General features: G+C 32.7%; 3 protein-coding genes across 3 annotated transcripts; 1 reads left to right on the top strand and 2 right to left on the bottom strand.

Moving 5' to 3' along the window:
• The first annotated feature begins 5,887 nt into the window (after nucleotides 1–5,887).
• On the top strand, nucleotides 5,888–7,520 carry LOC105974035 (uncharacterized). The gene is made up of 2 exons (XM_012999073.2): nucleotides 5,888–6,045; nucleotides 7,101–7,520. Exons 1-2 carry the CDS (start codon nucleotides 5,943–5,945, stop codon nucleotides 7,448–7,450), a joined length of 453 nt encoding a protein of 150 aa, XP_012854527.2. The 5' UTR covers nucleotides 5,888–5,942; the 3' UTR covers nucleotides 7,451–7,520.
• Nucleotides 7,521–7,998: 478 nt separating this feature from the next.
• Nucleotides 7,999–9,789, bottom strand: NDPK2 (nucleoside diphosphate kinase 2). The gene is made up of 7 exons (XM_012999101.2): nucleotides 9,493–9,789; nucleotides 9,363–9,419; nucleotides 9,165–9,251; nucleotides 8,800–8,880; nucleotides 8,570–8,682; nucleotides 8,388–8,437; nucleotides 7,999–8,291 (listed from the first exon to the last, which is right to left on the bottom strand). Exons 1-7 carry the CDS (start codon nucleotides 9,733–9,735, stop codon nucleotides 8,224–8,226), a joined length of 699 nt encoding a protein of 232 aa, XP_012854555.2. The 5' UTR covers nucleotides 9,736–9,789; the 3' UTR covers nucleotides 7,999–8,223.
• A 5,083-nt stretch (nucleotides 9,790–14,872) lies between these two features.
• Nucleotides 14,873–19,336, bottom strand: LOC105974056 (Protein kinase superfamily protein). The gene is made up of 12 exons (XM_012999099.2): nucleotides 19,019–19,336; nucleotides 18,810–18,938; nucleotides 18,533–18,727; nucleotides 17,960–18,007; nucleotides 17,728–17,856; nucleotides 17,271–17,395; nucleotides 16,978–17,088; nucleotides 16,683–16,791; nucleotides 16,010–16,128; nucleotides 15,506–15,659; nucleotides 15,256–15,400; nucleotides 14,873–15,169 (listed from the first exon to the last, which is right to left on the bottom strand). The coding sequence occupies exons 1-12, from the start codon at nucleotides 19,130–19,132 to the stop codon at nucleotides 15,105–15,107; spliced, it is 1,443 nt and encodes a 480-aa protein (XP_012854553.2). The 5' UTR covers nucleotides 19,133–19,336; the 3' UTR covers nucleotides 14,873–15,104.
• Between the last annotated feature and the right edge of the window lie 283 nt (nucleotides 19,337–19,619).

Here is a 19,619-nt window from a genome sequence, read left to right as displayed (position 1 = left end):
CCATCTGGAAATAACTGTCTGGGCTTGATTCCACTTCGTCTGTATGCCCTATTGAATTTCTGAATCTGGAATGCCACATTGTTGAGACATTTCTCTGCATCATCATCATATTCCGTAGCAACTTCTTCATTTTCTAGTTCTGCATGGAGTGCATTTGAGATAGCCTTACCTTTCTCCTTTCTTTGATCTTCAAAGTTCATCTCTCTAGACTTTAAGCTACCAATTAATTCGTCCAGACGTAGAGATGATGTGTCTTTGGCCTCCTCAATTGCAGTAACTGTCATGCTGAATCTTTCTGGAAGAGTTCTCAGTACCTTGTTCACCAGTGTCTCATTGCTCAAAGGACCACCTAAGGATTGAAACTCATTAGTTAAATCAATCAATTTCTCAATGTATTGAGAAATTGTTTCAGTTTCTTCCATCCTGAGTCTCTCAAATTTGGAAGAGAGTAATCTGAGCTTAGTTCTTCTGACACTGTCTGATCCTTCACAATGTAGCTGAAGAACCTCCCATGCATCTTTCGCAGAAGTGCACACAGAGATCAATTTAAACATTGTTAAGTCTACTGAATTAAAGATTGCATTTAACTCCTTTGAGTTTTGATTGGCATTTGATAGATCGTCTGCTATCCACCGTAATTCTGGTGTGGGAAATACATCCCCATCCGCATATGTGATAGTTGGTGGCTTCCATCCAGTAAGAATAGATCTCCAGGCTCTCTCATCAATGGCTTTGATGTACGCCCTCATCTTGACTTTCCAGTAGGTGTAGTTTGTGCCATCAAGTACAGGAGGTCGCATAGAAGCAGTCATCTGAGTATCCATCACGAATTCATTTCTGAAAAAAAAAGGAACAAACACTTAGTATACGTCAAGTGTTGGCTCTTGATGCCAATTGAAAGAATTTATGGTCCCGAATTCGTTTAATATAGAGATGTTATATAAAGTGTTATGACACTTGTATAAACATGCAGCGGAAATATAAAAGCAATACTCAGATTAAAAATGTTCACAAGTAAAAACTTGTGAACTTGCCCTTTAAAGGACGTAAAAACTTATATTAAAACAGTATTACAAGAATACAAAGAGAAGAAGTACAAAAACTTCTTCCTTATGAATGAATCACTAGCTTGATAATTCTTACAACCAAATCTAGAAACAAAAAGATAAATACTAAAAATTCTAGATTTCAAAGAATGTACTCGTGAGGAGTACGTACAACAGATTCTAGAAACACACTAAAATTCTCATGAATTATTTTCAGCTCTCGGTATATGTTTCTTCGAATCCTTAAATTTTCTTGAGTCTTGAAGTTGGTATTTATAGACATTCCAAGCTTCCACTCCTCAGCCCATGATCTGCAAGAAAACCAACTACAAGAGCACTCAAGAAAATGGGTTAGTGGGTTAGTTTAGTAGTTTAAAATAATATCCACAATTTAACCCACTAAGCACTACTTAGCCCACTAAGCATTATACTTAGCCCACTAAGCCATAACTAAAATTTAGTTTGAAAGTAAGAGAGTTAAAAACACATTGTGGAAATCCACGTGTTTCAGTTAGGTTAGGTTTGGGTGTGCCTCATAAAAGAAAATTAAAATTTGGGTTGTGTTGTTGGGCCGTATGTTAGATTACAGGCCATTTTTTTGACGATTTTCTTTACAATTTCATCTCTTAAACCGACCATTCTAACTATTTATTCGCAATTATGGTGTATTAAACTGTAACTAGCACGTATCCCACAGTCTGGTTCACGACTCACGGGCCAGTACATGGTCAACAATTAACGAATATGTGGTTAACGGATCGATTCTAGGTCAATTCGTTGATGGAATATTACGTTCCTCCCATTTTTTTTTTTTTTGTATTTATGTTGTACGAAAATTAAACTGGTCATGATCATTTGTTATGAGTTTATCATGTTATTTTTGTGTTAAAATCGAGAAAGATGTGCACAAAGTGTATATATATATATATATATATATATATATATATATATATATATATATATATATATATAAAAAAAATTCATTTTTCAAAAACAATATTGTGCTCCTCATATAAATAGTTTAGGAGTTTGTCATGTTTAGAATCAAAAAAACATAACAAGATGATAGATAAATATAATCAATGAAATAAAGAACAAGTGTGATAAAGTGAAAACATCAATTACCAAAAGGGGCTCTTTGATAAAAATATAGTTTAATAAAGTTGCAGATAGATTGTCGCGTTAATCGTCCACAGTTCAAGGTATGATGTTGAAGTTTTGCGGCGAATTAAATCATTTAAATTGTATTTACAACATTCTAGACACAGATATATGAAATCGGTATCTTCCTCTATTTCTACATATTAAACAATATTTTGCTAACTATCACATATAATTGGAGTATTGATCTATTTGTTTAACAAAATATCATCGGGCTTTTGTTCAAGCACATCGTTTGATAAAAAATATCCCTTAGTCTTGTTATACTTCATGTGCTTGAACTCATTTGTTCCTTCAAATAAATGTCGTACCAAGACTTAAACGCGCATTGTTTTAGTTTAACAATAATATGGGGGAAGAATTAAGGGACTACTTGTTCATTTTATTTTTTAAACTTAATGGTAACAAATTCAATTTGATACATGAATATGCATTTCAAAAGTAATTCTAATTCGTTATATTGTTTTATCGATACAACAAAATTATTTGAGAACTACTAGTATCAAATGCCTCTTTTTTTTACCTAGAGAGTACGGTAATCAGAATTTTATTTTTATCATCTTTTGTCAATCAACTTTTATGTTGACGGTCAATGGTTCGATATTATCATTGAAAGTGATATGTGTAGCTACCATTTTTCAATTATGTCACCATAACTGACAACGATTCTCAAATCTTAGGAATAGATATTTGTATTGAGACATCCCCAACGTCGTCTTCAAGACAAATCTTTTAATATAATGAAATAAAGATGATGATTGTATGCTATTAATGCTAGTAAACTTTAGTTTAGTGATATTCACTTCTTATATGTATAAAGTATAACTGGTTTGCCGTAGTGTACCATAACATTTTCACCCTTCTTCGGCGTCTATGTTGCAATCACAATGTGCAATCAATGTGCCTTGCATGACATTTTCTCTCGCATTCATTTGCAGCATACTTATTTGCTTCAAGTTGTAATATTTTGTCAAAATGCATCTAATATTTTACTTATAAAATTGTTGCACAAATCAAATTAAGGCAAAAATCACGTGTGCTAATTTTCTTTATGCATAAATCAAATTAAGGCAAAAATCATTTTATGTAATTTTACGCCTTTCTACATGAACCGACTTCTTATCGCCCCCTAACGGCTGAAAAACGGTCTCATCAAAATGACAATTAAAATTACGTCATGTGAATATCTCCTAATTTGGGCTCAAAATATTTAATTTCCGAAATAACAAACTATTGTTTACATGTAATACAACATGTGATATAGCATGTCATCCAATTAACAAATCTGTTTTTTGAAGAAATAAATTTGTTAGTATATCGAATCAAAATATTATAAAATCTAAATATTTTGAACACTCTGAAAATTCAAGGATCAAATTGAAATTTTCAAAAACTTACGGACCTAATAATAAATTTTGCAAACCTTAGGGACACAAACAGCAATTTTGAAAACTTCAATGACAGTTGGAAATTCTAAAATATATACATAATTGCAGATTGCCAGATTCTGAAAGGACAGACTCTTACTGCAAATTCTGAAAAGTTTGGGGCTAAACTGTAAAATTATAAATTTGGGAGACTAAACTGAGCACTTCTAAAACGATAAAGGAGTGAACTGTAAATTCTGGAGATGAGTATATGCAGCACGGGAAGAAATCCAGATTTTTTCTTTTAGATCAATCAGATTTCTTAGAAATTTCAACAAATAGTCATGTATATCCCTTAATAAATATGGACTTAGAAATAGAATTTGCACATTAAACTCCTATTATTCAAAAAATGAAAAATGAAAAAAAAAAAAAAAATAGAGTTTTCGTCCTAAGTACTAGAAAATATTTGCAATATAGATATATACTAAGGTAGTGTTTTAAAAACTTATTTAAAAACAGAAGTTAGTGATTATGAGTTAAATTGATTTTAAGTGTTTATTTGTAGAAGTTGAAGATGTTTGCAAATACGCTGAAAAACCAACTTCAATTGAAAAAGCACGTCGAAGAATGCTTTTAAAATTAGAGCTTAAAACAACTTATTTTAAGATAATCTAAAAAACAAAAATTGATTTTGCAAACATCTAAAAGTAGTTTTTCCAAACTTTATTTATATGCATATAAAAACCTAAAAAATGATATCTTTCCCACGCCCAAACTAGGCATGAATGTGATTTTTCACACCGAGCTTGGGCGTGCATGTGAGGTATGATTCGTAAAATTAGTCTCGTAAAAATTATTTTAGATATAAAAATCTTAATGTGTCAATCTAGACGTAATATTTATATTTTTATGCAAATTTGTAAGTAAAAAAAAAAAAAACTTATATTCAAGTGTGTGCCTTTAATTAGACTAGCATTTTTTGCCCGTGCGATGCACGGGATATTATTTAAAAAGTGAAAAAAATAATCAATTTAATACATAATAAGAAAATATAGTACATAGTAAAATTTAATAATATGGTATTATTCATATTATATATAACATTACTTTTTTTAAATATTGCATAATAATATTTATAATCCAAATATATAGATTAAGATTTAACAAATCGAATTTCTATCTTTATCTCTTAAGTTTTGAGATATATTGATGAAAAATAGGAGATTGATAATTGTTGAAAATTATAGTTAGAAAATTAGCATAAAAAATATTAAAAATAAATAATTACAGAAACACCATTAGGGTTTTTTTAAGGTTGCCCAACGTTTCTTTCTTTTATATATAAGATTAGTCAAAATATTGAAGCTTCATAAAACTTAACAAAACTCTTTATCGTACATGTACATGACCAATTCATCACAGGCACGGTGTACCACAATCAAATGCACAATATAAACAATGTAATTAATAATATAACACATTGAATAAATAAATGAGAAATATATATAAAATCTTATTATATTGAATTCATTTAAATATATCTCAATTTAATTTTTTATTTAACAGTTCCATGTGATGGTATCACATGAAACTGTTAAAAAACCGTACATGCTTTGGTCCACTGTAGGACCAAACCCGAAACAATTCCCAGGAATTGTCCAAGCGGTAGAAGGAGAAGCCCACGCAGCCCTCAAAGCGATCCAAATGGCATAGGCTAAATGTTGGAACTCGATGATCCTCGAAGGAGATTACCAGCAACTCTTTACGGCACTTAGGGATGAAGCCGCTAATTTATGCCCATTTGGAGCATATCTAGAGGCATTCGGACTCTTACTTTATCGTTCATTTCGTCTTAAATTTTCTTTTGTTCCTCGCACTTGTAATAATTTAGCTCATGCATTAGCAAATACTTTTGAGCTTGCAATTGGAGTGCCGGTTCCTTCCCCTATAATTTAGCTCATGCATTAGCAAACACTTTTGAGCTTGCAATTTTATTTTATATTTTTATATGGAGGAGAAAAAAAAAATTAAGATTAGCACTTTTGAGCTTCCCCTATAAATTAGCAAACACTTTTGAGCTTGCAAAAAAATTATATTTTTATATTTTGACTTTTCAAGGATGCGTTTTTATTTAGAGAGAATTTGTTTATAGAAAGTTTTAAAGATTGCAGTATTTATTTCACCAATGGTTCCCGCCCCCCATCGTAACTTTTCGCGTCCAATTTGGCGCGTCGATTACCCAAATATTCAAAAATCAAAATTACATATTTCAGACTCTTCCCCGTCAACCCACCCCCACCCCACCCCACCCCCACCCCCACCCCCGAACTGCTGCACACAGTGAAGGTGGAGATAGCGCAGAAGAATGTTTGGGAGAGTGAGAGCATCGCCAATCAGCTCTTTGGAACTTCTTGAAATGGAAAGACCCCCTTCCAAGATCATCAAACACGACTCTCTCTCCATCTATGGTATTTAATTTCTTCTTCATTTCTTCAATTAGGTTAAAAGAAATTCAGATCCTTGCTTGATTCGTTACTGTTATACGACGTCGTTCTGAAAGGGCCGGCGTGTATGTTCCTTCTTTTTTAGGGTTAGGAAATATTTTATGGAGTTAATTAGGTTTTCCTGCTGCTTGGATTTGAATACGAATTGGGGATTTTTTTTATAAATTATTCATAATTTTGAATCAAATATGGGTTGTAATTGTAAATAATTAAAATGATAGCACAGTCTGGGGCATTTATCTCAATTTGCTTTTGTTTGAATTGGGAACCGAGACAAGATTTATGGAACTGAGAATGCAATAAGTTGCTCTTTGGTTGGATTTATTAGATTTGAAGACGAGGCTTGGCGTAACTATTTCGAATTAACATCGATACCTCGAAATTTAGTATGAACTGAGGATTTTATAAGTTCTCTTATACTTGCTTCGTTCGTTGAATCATGAAGTTTTCGACTTCCGAAATTTATATTTTTTTAGGTGAGATACTGAGGTCGAGCGGAATAAGAAAGAACTGCTGTATTCCCACTAATTATTATGTCGGAGAAATGGTTCAGGATATGTTCTTCTTAGATTGATTTTCCAGATACAACTAAGATAATTGTCGGAGGGGTATTTTTGTGTGGAATTAATACATGTAGCCGTAGGTTAAATTTTTCGGGGGTTCAGGGCAGCGCCCCCGATTTTTTTTTAGAGTTATTCATAAATAGTTGCTAGGATAGGTAAATTAACACAAGAGAATAGAGAAGAAGAAAAAATTGGAAACACATATTTATAAAATATCATGTCAAAAAGTAACTAAAAAAAGTTGGTTTTCTTTCTTGGAGGGGCGGCTGCCCCCCACCCCCAGGCCCTTCATTGTTATGCCACTGATAATTGGTAAAAAAGTATGACTAACTGAGAAGGAAATTATTACAAGGTTGTAATATTTGAGTTTTTAACATTGGTGATATGATACTATTTTGCATATTTCATTCTCGGAAAATAACGCTTACACTATTTTTATATCGAAACTGGTTGTAGAATCGACCCTTCTGAAACTCAAACAAGGCTCTCACTGTAATCCAAGGTACAACCCCGAGGATAGTTGTACCATGGCAACTGATTCGCCTGGGGAGGGTATTACTGCTGCTGCTGATGCTGATTGTACTTCGAGCGATTCTATATCGGGTGACTCTAGTGTTAGTTTCCAATCCACAGTGTGCTCGTCAAACGAGAAACGGAGTAAGAGTATGTCTATTCATTATTTATTCTCAAAATATAAAAGTTCACAAGATGCACATAATAACTCAAACGAGACAGAGGCGATGGTTGTAGAGAGTGGTTATTCATCTTCTTCTTCCTCAAGTGTTTTGACTGTGTCTGGAAGTTGACACGGTTAGAAAATGGCTGACGACGGAAACTGAGATCGGGAAAACATTGGTTCCGTTTTATGTTTGGTTCGGGATTTTCAGATATTTTAATCTGTGGACCGTAATTAGCAGCAATATGTTGTACTAAAAGGGGTGGGTGATGTTGTTCGTTTATTGTGTAATACGATGTAATTCACACATCTCGATTGTGTTTGTAACTGTAATTGTTCTTCACCGTCGATTCTTGATTTCTCTATATAGCTATGCAATTGAGTTAGTTATTTTTACTTTCTGTTTCACCTTCTGGTGTGTTACTAACAATATAGATACACGACCATAGTTTTGAATCGGCAGTTCCACAAATTAAAATCGGTAGTTGCCATGAGTTGAAATTGCCTGTAAATTTTATATTTTAAACAAAATTTCGACTGATAAATAATGATAATTTACCTGCGCCTACACACGAATATGGTATTACTACAGTCGATAAAGTACACCGGGTGTCAATTCACCAAATACTTAAGCATAATCGCAGACACGTAACTGATCAAAAAATAAATAAAAATAAATGAAGATAAGAATTATTCTGCTTTATCCAAAAACGAATAAAGATAAAGAAAAATTGCAGATCACGTATGATGAATCGAACAATTTCTTCAAAACTTCGCACAAATTGAAAATTGAACTGTTACATTTCTCGTAAGTTAGAAATGCCGGAAAAAAAAAATTGAATCGAGAACTCTCGTTAATGTGTGTGGGGCAGCCTCAAAACGAGTTATAGAATAAGAAAAACTCTATTCCTTCAACCACGGTTCTTGAACTGGTGTCCATTCCACCACTTCTCCTTCTTTGAACCATAGAGCTGTAATCAAATCGTGAAAATGAATTAAAAATTTAAAAAATTTATTCGGGTTCTAAAAGATAGAAGCTGCAGCAAAAGTTGGAACGAAAGTTTTACCTATTTCCCTATTGCCGTTTTCAGGACTGTCGCTTCCATGAACAACATTCCTGCCAATATAACATAGGGAATAATATTATTTTAAGATATAACAAACAAACGATTTCAAGTGCTTAAATATACGAGATAAAGTTACAGATTCTTTAAGTTCACGAATATTTTCAAGATTTAAAGGGTTTGACCTTCCGGTTTGAACGGCAAGATCTCCTCTAATGGTGCCCGGTTCGGCGTTAAGTGGATTAGTCGCTCCGATTAACTTGCGTGCTGAGGCAACAACACCTACGCCCTCCCACGCCTTTTTGATCAAATAAACAGTTAACACATTTTTTAAAGTTAAACAATTTTGATTTTTATTACAAGGATGAGTCGAACAGAAAAGACGATTTAAATTTGTTCGAGGGGAGAAGCGTACCATACACACGACAGGACCAGATGTAATATAGTCGATCAAATTGGGGAAGAATGATTTCGACTGCAAATCCTTGTAGTGCTCCTGTAACCATTATTCACACACACACACACATAAACAATCAAATTGGGGATGAATTGTTTCGACTGCAAATCTTTGTAGTGCTCCACTCACACACACACACACACACACACACACACACACAAACAACACAAACACATCTGCAAAGCAAGTAATTACAATGCTAAAAGCAATGAAAATAAACAAGAAACAACACAAGTCAAATGTGTTAATCTGTTTAAAGACACAATTTTTCAGAGTCAAAATCCATCATATATATATATATATATATATATAAAGAAAAGAACCTGAGCTAGTTCTTTGGGGCATTGAAAAAGCTTCAATCCTTTAAGCTTAAAACCCTTCTTCTCAAACCTGGAAATTATCTCTCCAACCTACGCCCAATTTCACAGAATCCGTCGCTAATTAAACAGTAACAAAAAATCCGTCGCTAATTAAAAAAAAAAGAGAGAAAATCCATTAATGCTAAATAAAGAATTTCTTACGAGGCCGCGTTGAACTCCATCTGGTTTAATCATAATGTAACTCTCTTCCACTTCAACCTGTACCCAATTAAAAATAATAAAACACAAAATCCTTGAAAAATTGTGACTGAAAAAAAGAAAAGAAATTCACCATGGAAGCAACTAAATGGGGAAGGAATATGCGGGATTTGCGGAGCTTGTTAGGGCGAGTTTTGGAGGAGGAGGGGTGGGTGGAGAGGTGGGAAGGTGGGCGGAAGGCGGCGAGGTGGGAGGTGCGCAGGTTAAGGTTTTGGGAGGGTGCGCACGATAAGCAGCGGCCATTTCTTGCGAGTGAGGAAGAAGATGAAACATAGGGAGTCGCTGTTGCTCCACCAAACACACCTACTGTATCCATTTTCTCTCTCTACTCTTTCTCTCTCTCTCTCTTATTAATCTTCTTTGCTTTGCCCAACCGAGTTTTTAAATAAGGGCCTAGTCTCAAATTACATTATTGTCCCTATAGTGCAATGTAAATGTTGTCTTCTATTGTTAGGGCATCTCCTGTCGATAGGGGCGGCTCCGCCGGGCTCCCCGACCCCGACCTCGACCCCAACCCATTTTTCGTCAAGTCGACCAATCTTTTTCTTCCATTTTTTTCCAACACCACTATCACCATATAATAATAATAATAATAATAATAATAATAATAATAATAATAATAATAATAATAATAATAATAATAATAATAATAATAATAATAATAATAGAAATTAATAATAAAATGAAAATAAATAAAGAAAAAAGAAAGAAACAAAAAGGAAAGAAAAAGAAAGAATTAAAATAAATTTAAATAAATAAGAAAATATATAAAGAAACAAAAGAAAAAAAATAAAAAGGGAAATACTAATGTGGAAAGAGAAGAAAGGAAAAAAAACAAAAAAAAAAACACAAAAGCCTGCCCCCCACCCCAGCCTCACCCCCTTCTCAGTATACACCTCAACCCTCCCCCATTCCATAGGAGATGCCCTTAGAGCATCTTCCCCCTTACCATTACAAAATAATTTATTTGTCGAGAAACCTTTTAACTTTTTCCAAATTCTCCCAACCTCCAAATAACATAATTTTGTATATCATGATTTTTTTTGCTACAATCAGTTAGAACACAACAATTATCAACATGGCCAACGTCGTTCCCAATAATGAGATTAAAAAAAATACGTTTTTGTCGAATAATCATCGATTTTTATTCGTTTCGTGTAAGATATCATGAAATTATGTATTAAGTTTCGTGGTTTACTTCAAGAAATTAATTTTGTATTCTGTTTTATCAATAATTTCGTGCATAACACTAGGAAATTTTAAATCATATTTCGTGATTTTCTGTACGAAATAAAGGATAAATACTCTCTTATTTTTTGTTCCATTCATTTGTACACGAAATGTAGACAATTATTTCGTGTACTTGTATACGAAATTCCTAGTGTTTCCTTCTTTTTTTCCCGCAATTATCTAACTAACTTATCTTTCTTTAAGCAGCAATATGGAGACAACTTGTATTTTGATCCTGCAATTTTAGAGCGAAACGAATATGAATATTTCTCTTACTTCTTCCAAATTGATACTTCTACAATATCCATACTCTCTCTCTCTCTCTCTCTCTCTCTCTCTCTCTCTCTCTCTCTCTCTCTCTCTCTCTCTCTCTTCTTTGCTTTGCGGCCCAACCGGGTTTTTAAATAAGGCCCTTAATCTCAAATTACATAAATATGCCTACAGTGCAATTTTAATGTTGTCTTCCCTTACTAAGATTGAAAATCAAAACGATTTAGATGTTTGAATTATGTTTGTTGATAAGATGAATCGAACATGAACATGTATTATTGATTGATAAGTTATGAAGTTTGACTTGAGATCGATTAGAAAATAGGGTAAATGGCAAATAAGTTCATGACAAGAGATTTAAATTAACTACAATTTATATAGAAAACAGCTACAAAATCAATGAGACCAACTACAATATTAACGAAATTAACTACAACATTATTGAAAATTACTACAAAAAAATCATAATCAACTTCAAAATCGTCGAAATCAACTACAAAATCACCGAAACCAACTACAAATTATCGAAATCAGCTACAACAAAACAATTGTATTTGAACAGCAAGAAAAGTAAAAATCAACTACATATCGAAAAAAATGAACCCAATATGGGCTTGAAACACATATATATTCAATGTCCAGCTTTTATCCACTAAAAGTTCGACGATTTGGATCTCTATATATATATTATGGTTGTAAAGGACTGTGAAAACGACTATAAAATTTAACAAAACGACTACAAAAACTCCAAAGCGTTAATTTGGAGAAATAGAGAGCCACACAAGCAAAAGAGAAAAGGGGTTACCTAGGCAAGGAGAAAGAGCTGGAGGAGGAGAAAACTAATTTCGCCGGAGAAGAAAAAGAAAGAAGAAAAGTGGCCAGAAGAAAGGGGAGTGGCTAAAGGAGGAGAAGAGAGAGGGTTCTCCCTTTTATAGAAGAGAGGGAGGAGATTCGAAAAGACCCGCTTGTGCTACATTAATGTCAAGTTGACAGCACATGCGGCACTACAACTTTAAAAAAAAAAAAATTAAATTAAACAATTAATTAACTCAAAATTATTATATACATTTACTCTGCTGAAGAATATGAAGCGAAAGCACATTGTATAAAACAAGAGCAATAAATATATCAATAGAGCGAATTGTGGAATGGAGTACTGCTTGTCTCGCTCGAAGGACGAACTCGCAGTTACTCACCACCAGTTGCGAGTATAACTGCGAGTGAGGACTAGTTGATCAGGGTCATTCCCGCCCGATGGGCCCAATATCGTGTACCAATAAAGTTTATCATAACTCATGTGATTAAACTCATTTGTTCCTTAACTCAATATTCCAACCAGGACATAAATGCACATTGTTTACGTTTCATAATAGGGAGTATTAAAGGACTACATGTTCATTTTATTTTCAAACTCAGAATAACAAATTCACTTAAATACATGAATATGCATTTCAATATAAATTATAATTCTCTAAATAACTTTATTGATACAACAAAAGAATTTGAGAACTATTGATATCAAATGCCTCTCTTTTCATCTAGAGAGTAAGTTTAATCGGAATTTTATTTTTATCATCTTTTGTCAATCATTTTTCTTGTTGACAATGAATGTTTCGGTATTATCATCGAAAGTGATATGAGTAGCTACCATTTCTCATTTATGTCACCAAAACTGCAAAAATATTCTCAAATTATAGGAATAGATATGTATGTTACTAGAGCTAATAGACTTTAGTTAAACGGATCACACACTTCTGAAATATTACGTTATTCACCCACTTCTGGGGTTTACTCATTCAAACCAACATATTTCCTCACTTGTGTATAGAGTATAACTCTTGTAATCACATTACAATATGATATCATTTCTTTGTGATGTTGCTACTCAATTTGAGTCTCACGCGTATATATATATATATATATAATCTAGATTGTCATAGCACGTAATCATAAACTAATGATTCATCAAAAAAAAAAAAAAAAAAAGTAATCATAAACTAATGTACTATAAATAGGAAACATCCGTTGACTCAAATCTTCAAATTGAGTGTAACCATTTAGACAATAAGTCTAATATATATGAATAAAAAAACAAAAAATCAAATGGATCCATGAAATCAATGGGTAAACAATATAAAACCTCCATGCCTTAAGAAAAATATGCGCCAAATCCCCTTGTGTTTTTTTTTCTTGCATAAAACCCCTTTGTGTTTTATTTTACTTTGCACGAAATCCTCTTTTCCGTTAAAAGTTAATGTCGTTAACTATAGACGGGGTTTTATGCAAGTTTTTTGTAATATAGGGGGATTTGGTGCATATTTTCTACAATACAAGGGGATTTTATGCAAAAATTAATTTATTCAGTTACAATATGAAAAATAAAATTTTAATAGGTGTGGGGAATGTTTTTCAAAAAAAATCAATTTTTATATGATATAATTTATTAATGTATGATTTTGAATTTTTAAATTATATAATTATTTTATTAGAATTGTTATATATGTTTATAATTTATTTTTGATTAATTATATATGAAAAGAACTTAAATAATTTGAGAATTTGTTTCAACTTCCATCTCAAGTATTATTTTCTTAATCTCATATTTTAAATTAATAGATATATTCGACTTAATTTATGAAAATAATTTGAATTTTAAATGAATAAATTAATTTGCGTAGACCCCCTTGTTTTGCAAAATCATGCACCAAATCCTCCTATGTTACAAAAAAACTTGCATAAAACCCCCTTTATAGCTATCGGTATTAAATTTTAACGGAAAAAGGAATTTCGTGCAAAGTAAAATAAAACACAAGGGGATTTGGTGCAGATTTTCCATAACACAGGGAAGTTTTATGTTGTTTACCCTCAAATCAATATACTACAATTATTTTAATAGCAAAGGAGGATAATTATAATGAAAATAGTCATGAAATCAATATACTACAACAATTTGAAAGAAGAAAAATGTGAAAACATTTCGGTAAAATAAAATATTTGTGAAACCATGCATCCAATAACAAATAAAAATAAAAAGTTAAAATATATATCTCTCCATTTTAATATATATCTCTCCATTAACAAACAAAAATAGAACCTCAATAAATTATTATTAGGGCTCTTGAATTGAGTTTCTGAGAGTGAATTTAGGGGTTTAGGAAAGGGTTTCAAGAATTTGGTGTAGAGGGGAATGGAGTTAGAAATAGAAAAATAATGGTTTTTCAAACGGTATTAGTTAGGGGTGGAAATTGGAATGGAATATTCGCATTCTGCCGATTTCAATCCTAAAATATCCGAAGTTGGAACCCTTTGTTAATTCCGATTTTTGAAATTCCAATTTTTTGATATTTCCAGTTATTTTTTGAACGGAACTGGAATTGTATACAAAATTATATAAAATTTTATGTTATATTTCATATTTCTATAATATAATTTATGATATATATTATATGAAAAATATAAATATCCAATTATGATAATTTATATTTCTTATGTCACAAGAACATTGCAAGAACTAAGTTAGCTTTAATTTGTTGAACTATTTATGTTGTTCTTGTTTACATTGCATTTTGTCGACCTTTTGTTTTGAATTTCTTTATTTTGCTGGAAAATAATAAAAAATTACAAAAAGAAATTCTAAAAATTCCTATTATTTTTTTAATTTGGAACAAATATTATGAATTAATGCAACTTCTGAATTTTTCCAAGACCGCATTCCAAAATTGAAATGAATTTTTGAGTTCTGGTTTTATTGGAACGAAAATTGGAAACTATTTTGAACTGCCGAAAAAAATTTGAAAAAACCATTTTCGATCAATTCCGTCCGAATTTCACCCCTAGTATTACTAAAACCAAGACGAAATTTAGCATTTCAGATGTAAAATTGACCATATAATACTTACCTCAAGGTAAATTATAAACTTATCAAATATTACAATCATAGAAGAGAAGGGACAAGGACAAAAAGAATTTTATTATTAAGAATCTTGAAAATTTTCGAGTACCAAAATTAGTCCCATAGTAAATAAACGAACGTGACCGTGACTAAAAGTATACATATACTGACACTAAATTTAATAATCGAATAGAATACATATAAATTGCGAGCATATAATAATTCCAGAACCTCAGCTCACAGATCAATTGACAGCAACCCTATCGACTTTATCGTTAGTTACCGTTTACCTCTTAACTCCCGAATATTCTTTTCAAAATACCACGTCGTGATCGCGAACTTCTTTTTATATCTTTATCTGATACAATTAAAAAATAAATAAATTATTAATCAATTCATTAAAATTGATAATTAAAATGAAAAAAAAAAAAAAAAAACCCTCACCGGTTAGCCTCCCAGCAAGAAATAAAGCTTCTTCAGCAATAGGTCTCCACTGCTCAGCACAAGAATAGTTAATCCCAAGCCCAACACTAAGCCCTCTCAGTAAATGCACCGTACGAAGAACAGAGAATAATTCTTCGGGAAAAGCCTAAATCACCATAGAATAGTACCAAATATAAAATTTAGGGTGGAATTACGACTAATTTAATAACGCAATAATTTAATTTAGTGATAATCTATATTCTAATATTACCTGAACAGCGATTTTTTTAATAGAAGATTCTTCTGAGAAAGGTTGCAACATTGTAACACCGGGCGGTAGCTTTGTGTCGAACATTGTTTGGGCTAATCTAAGCAACTCCTTCTGCTCGTCTTTACATTTCGTTATTGTGTTTATACCAAGCTCCCTAAAATCGAAAAAAATATATTTATATCTTCAATATATCAAACAAATACAACAATAAAAAAAATAATAATAATTATGTCCTAAAGTTTCAACTCGATTTTCTTACACCCACAAAATGTTAAATTTAAGCAGCCAGCAAAAGAAAGCCACGACTCGTAAGTAGAATTGAACGAATTATTTCATCATTTAATCAGATTTATTTATACAGCATGTTCAAATATCTCGTACGACGTTGAATTTCCGAAACAAGAATGGAGAAATCAATAATAGTCGTAATTCATTTCGAATAAATCATTGAAATTAATTTCGACATGTCGCAATTGATATATTATATAGGTACGATTAGCGCACCTGTAGCTTTCTAATGCCTTAATAGGATCGTTATCGGCAATAGCAAGCACGAGATTAGCATATCCCAGCCTCAATTTCTCCGGAAGATCCTTCACTTGCCCGTAATCGAGCAATGCAACCTAATTAGTGAAAACGAAATAGAGAATCGTTATTAAGAAAATTAATAGATATATAAATGGTGATTTACATACCTTTGTCAGCACAATCAAGAAAATAAAACAAGCCATTGTTTCGGAAATCAGACGGATTGGACCGGGATTAGCATTTTCGGAAAAATTCTGATTTTTTTTCAGAAGTGAAAAATTAATTCAAGATCCGTTTAAAAAAAATCGAAAATCGGAATTTCGGAAATTTGATTGAAAAAACTCGTCCCAAAATCAGAAATTTTCGGATCAGAATAGGCGGAATTCGGAAAATTCCAATTCTTTAGTCACCTAAAATATAAAATGCACTATAGTATTGGTATTGAAAGTGTAATTTTCGGAAAAAAATGGAACTTGCGGAAATTAAAATCAGGTCGGAAATCGGATTATCTATATATTCCAATTCCATTACAAAAAAAGGGGAAAAAATCGAAATCGGAATTTTTGGAATTCGGAATGCAAAATATTGTTCCAGAATCGGAAAATTTCGGATCGGAATTGGTGGAAATCGGAAATAATGTTCCAATTACCTCAGAACCTCGACAAATCAAAATATTTCCGGGATGAGGATCCGCGTGAAAGAAGCCACTCTTCAGTATCATTTGTCCGTAAGCAAGCGTCAAACTTTTTAGGATGTTCCTGCATTTCAAAAATAAATAAATAAATCGAGAAAATAAATTTTGACATTCACAACAACAAACTCAACCGAGGCACAAAAATTACGGGAGGAACAATTAAAAATTGACGTTTACGGGGATTTTCAAATTCATAAATGAAACGGAAACGCACGAGAAAGAGGGTCGGTCCCTCGATAAAAGTGCTTACTGCTTTGCTGCCGCTGCTACCTTACCGGCAGGGTTTATGCCTCGTTTTGCTATCTCCTCTTCGAGCTTCAAAATCGGGATTCCGTCTATATATTCCATCACTAGAACCCTCCTACAATTCGAATTCAATAATCCCCAACATTAGAAAATTATCCACTAAAAATGAACTTTATCGGGTTCGTTTCTAGGGACGAGCATTAATCTAGAATCTAAATTAAAAAAAAAATTCAAATGAACGAGTCTTGAATTGTGTGCTGCTGCTCTGTGAAATTCGAAAATAAAAAACCATAATACCTTGTTAATATATTACGGATCACTCGTGGCACTTGGACTGGGGACTTTTTATTATTTGCATAGAGGAAACGACGGATTTTCTCCATAGCATCGGCTTCCCTCAAAAAATCGAATTCATATCCAATCTTAGGAAAAAAAATTAAAACGAATATCACCCAACAATGCAGTGGTAAAAAAACATTCGGAAACATAAACATAAGATAAACAACAAAATCAGAAGGGGGTTTGATTTTAAAAATCTGGTAATGACCATAAAAACGTACGCGGAAAGCAGATAAACAAATTTATAAAAACGAAAGGCAAATGGAAAAGGGGAAAACTCGATATCGGAAAACCCATTGTACGATTTGATTATTTGTCCCTTGTGGTTCGAACTGAAAACACGAAAAAACTTGAAGACAAGACTCGAACTCAATTTGAAATAATAGCATAAGACTGAGTCGAGACCGAAATTTACCTGCTTCTCCATTTCCTTGGTTACAGAAAACAGATCGAATTTTATGTCGGTCTTCTGCATGTACAAGGCAAAAGCTTGCAAGTTGCGGATATCAGTCATCATCAAATCTTGAACATTGGGATGCTGAACCTACGAAACGATAAAAAAAATAAAAAAAATAAAAAATAAAAAAAAATTAAACCTTTTATACCATGTAAGGAACACAAGCCGACACTGTAAAAATTTCTCTTACCTTCACAACAACATCAATTTTGTCGCCTTTGAGTCGTGCTCGGTGAACCTGAAATAAATTCAAGCGTTATTTAAATCCAAAGTTCAACAATTCCTCCTTCTACACAATTTAACACTACAAATTACGGAACTAGCACTACCTCAAATATAGGCAGACACTACAATTATACAGTAGAACCTCAATAATAACCTCGATTAAATAATAGTTTCTCTTGGTCCCGACTCAGTGAAAACGTGTTAACTTATTAACTCGATAATTTAATAATTCGCTAAATTAATAGAATTTCCCTGGTCCCAACTATATTAATTTATAGAGGTTTAACTGTAACAAGAACTAAGCCTTGCAAGCAAATTCTTGAAGAAGGAAACTAAAAACGAATTCTTTGTAATCATTTCCCTAAAGAAGCAATTTTTTTTTTCACGTTCACCAAATACGTAACATCGAAAACAAGACAACCCTTTTACCGAAACAATGTACAACATATACACAACGTACGAGGGTAAAAAAAAAGGTAGAATCTTTCGATCATCATTTCTTTTTTCGAACAAAGCAATGTGCATATGAAGAAAGTACCTGCGCAATCGAAGCCGAACCAAGAGGATCGGCATCGAATCGTTCGAACAGTTCGTCAATACTTCGACCCAATTCCTTCTCTAAAACAACTTTGACCACACTATAAGGTGTAGCAGGTGCCTGATCACACAGTGTGACCAGCCTCTTCACCCAAGCAGCCGGTGCCAAGTCCGGCTTCCCAATTATTTGTGCAACCTAAGAAATCAGCGGCGCAAGATAGAAAAATCAAGAACCGGCGCAAGATAGCAAAGAAAGAAAAATGAGTTTATAACAATACCTTGAGAAAAAAGCCGCCGAGGTGAGTGCACATGTTGTATATCTTATCGGCGGCAAGTTGGTGATGGTTCTCCCACATTGCATCCCTCTTCGCCGCATTTTTCTCGAAATTCGCTCTCACTTGAACCACCTGTAAACATCATCAATCGCAAAATAATTACATTTTAGACCCCCAAAAAAAAACACACACACACACAGAAATGAAATTACCTTGTAGCCGGTGTAGATATCGACAGCTCGAACCCAGAATTGGAATGAACGTTTCCATGGTCTGAACTGAGTCGACACGTTTTCTTGAAATTCCTTCAAATCAAGACGAACCATGGTGCTGGGGTTTTCCCAATTCGTTTTTTCCCCCCTTAAAAATTAAAAATGAAAGATTTAATTTTTATTTGTGTTAGAATGTGTGTGGTGAACTGGTTTTTTGTGGGGTTGGTTGTATCATCACTAATTTGCTGAGATGGTGTGGCTGTGGGGGAGGAGGAAAATCTCACACGGGTTTAGAATTTTGTATATACGTACAATTATATATATATATATATATATATATATATATATATATATATATATATATATATATATATATATATATATACGCACAAATGTGTATGTATATCTGAGATTAGTTGTGTGTCTCTTTCTGACAGAATTGTGGTTTGAGAATCGTGTATACTACAATCCAAATTGCGCACATGAATTTAACGGGTATTTTGGACACTGCTTTGCTCATGTTAGGATTTTTTATTTTCATTTTTTTTTTTGTAAAAAAATATTTTTATTTTTATGTTCAAGTAGGGGGTGGGCATCGGTC

The sequence above is a fragment of the Erythranthe guttata genome, chromosome 9 (genome assembly GCF_056151865.1).
Source record: "Erythranthe guttata isolate IM_541 chromosome 9, IM_541, whole genome shotgun sequence".
Taxonomy (NCBI): domain Eukaryota; kingdom Viridiplantae; phylum Streptophyta; class Magnoliopsida; order Lamiales; family Phrymaceae; genus Erythranthe; species Erythranthe guttata.
This window is presented reverse-complemented; position numbering and strand designations above follow the sequence as displayed.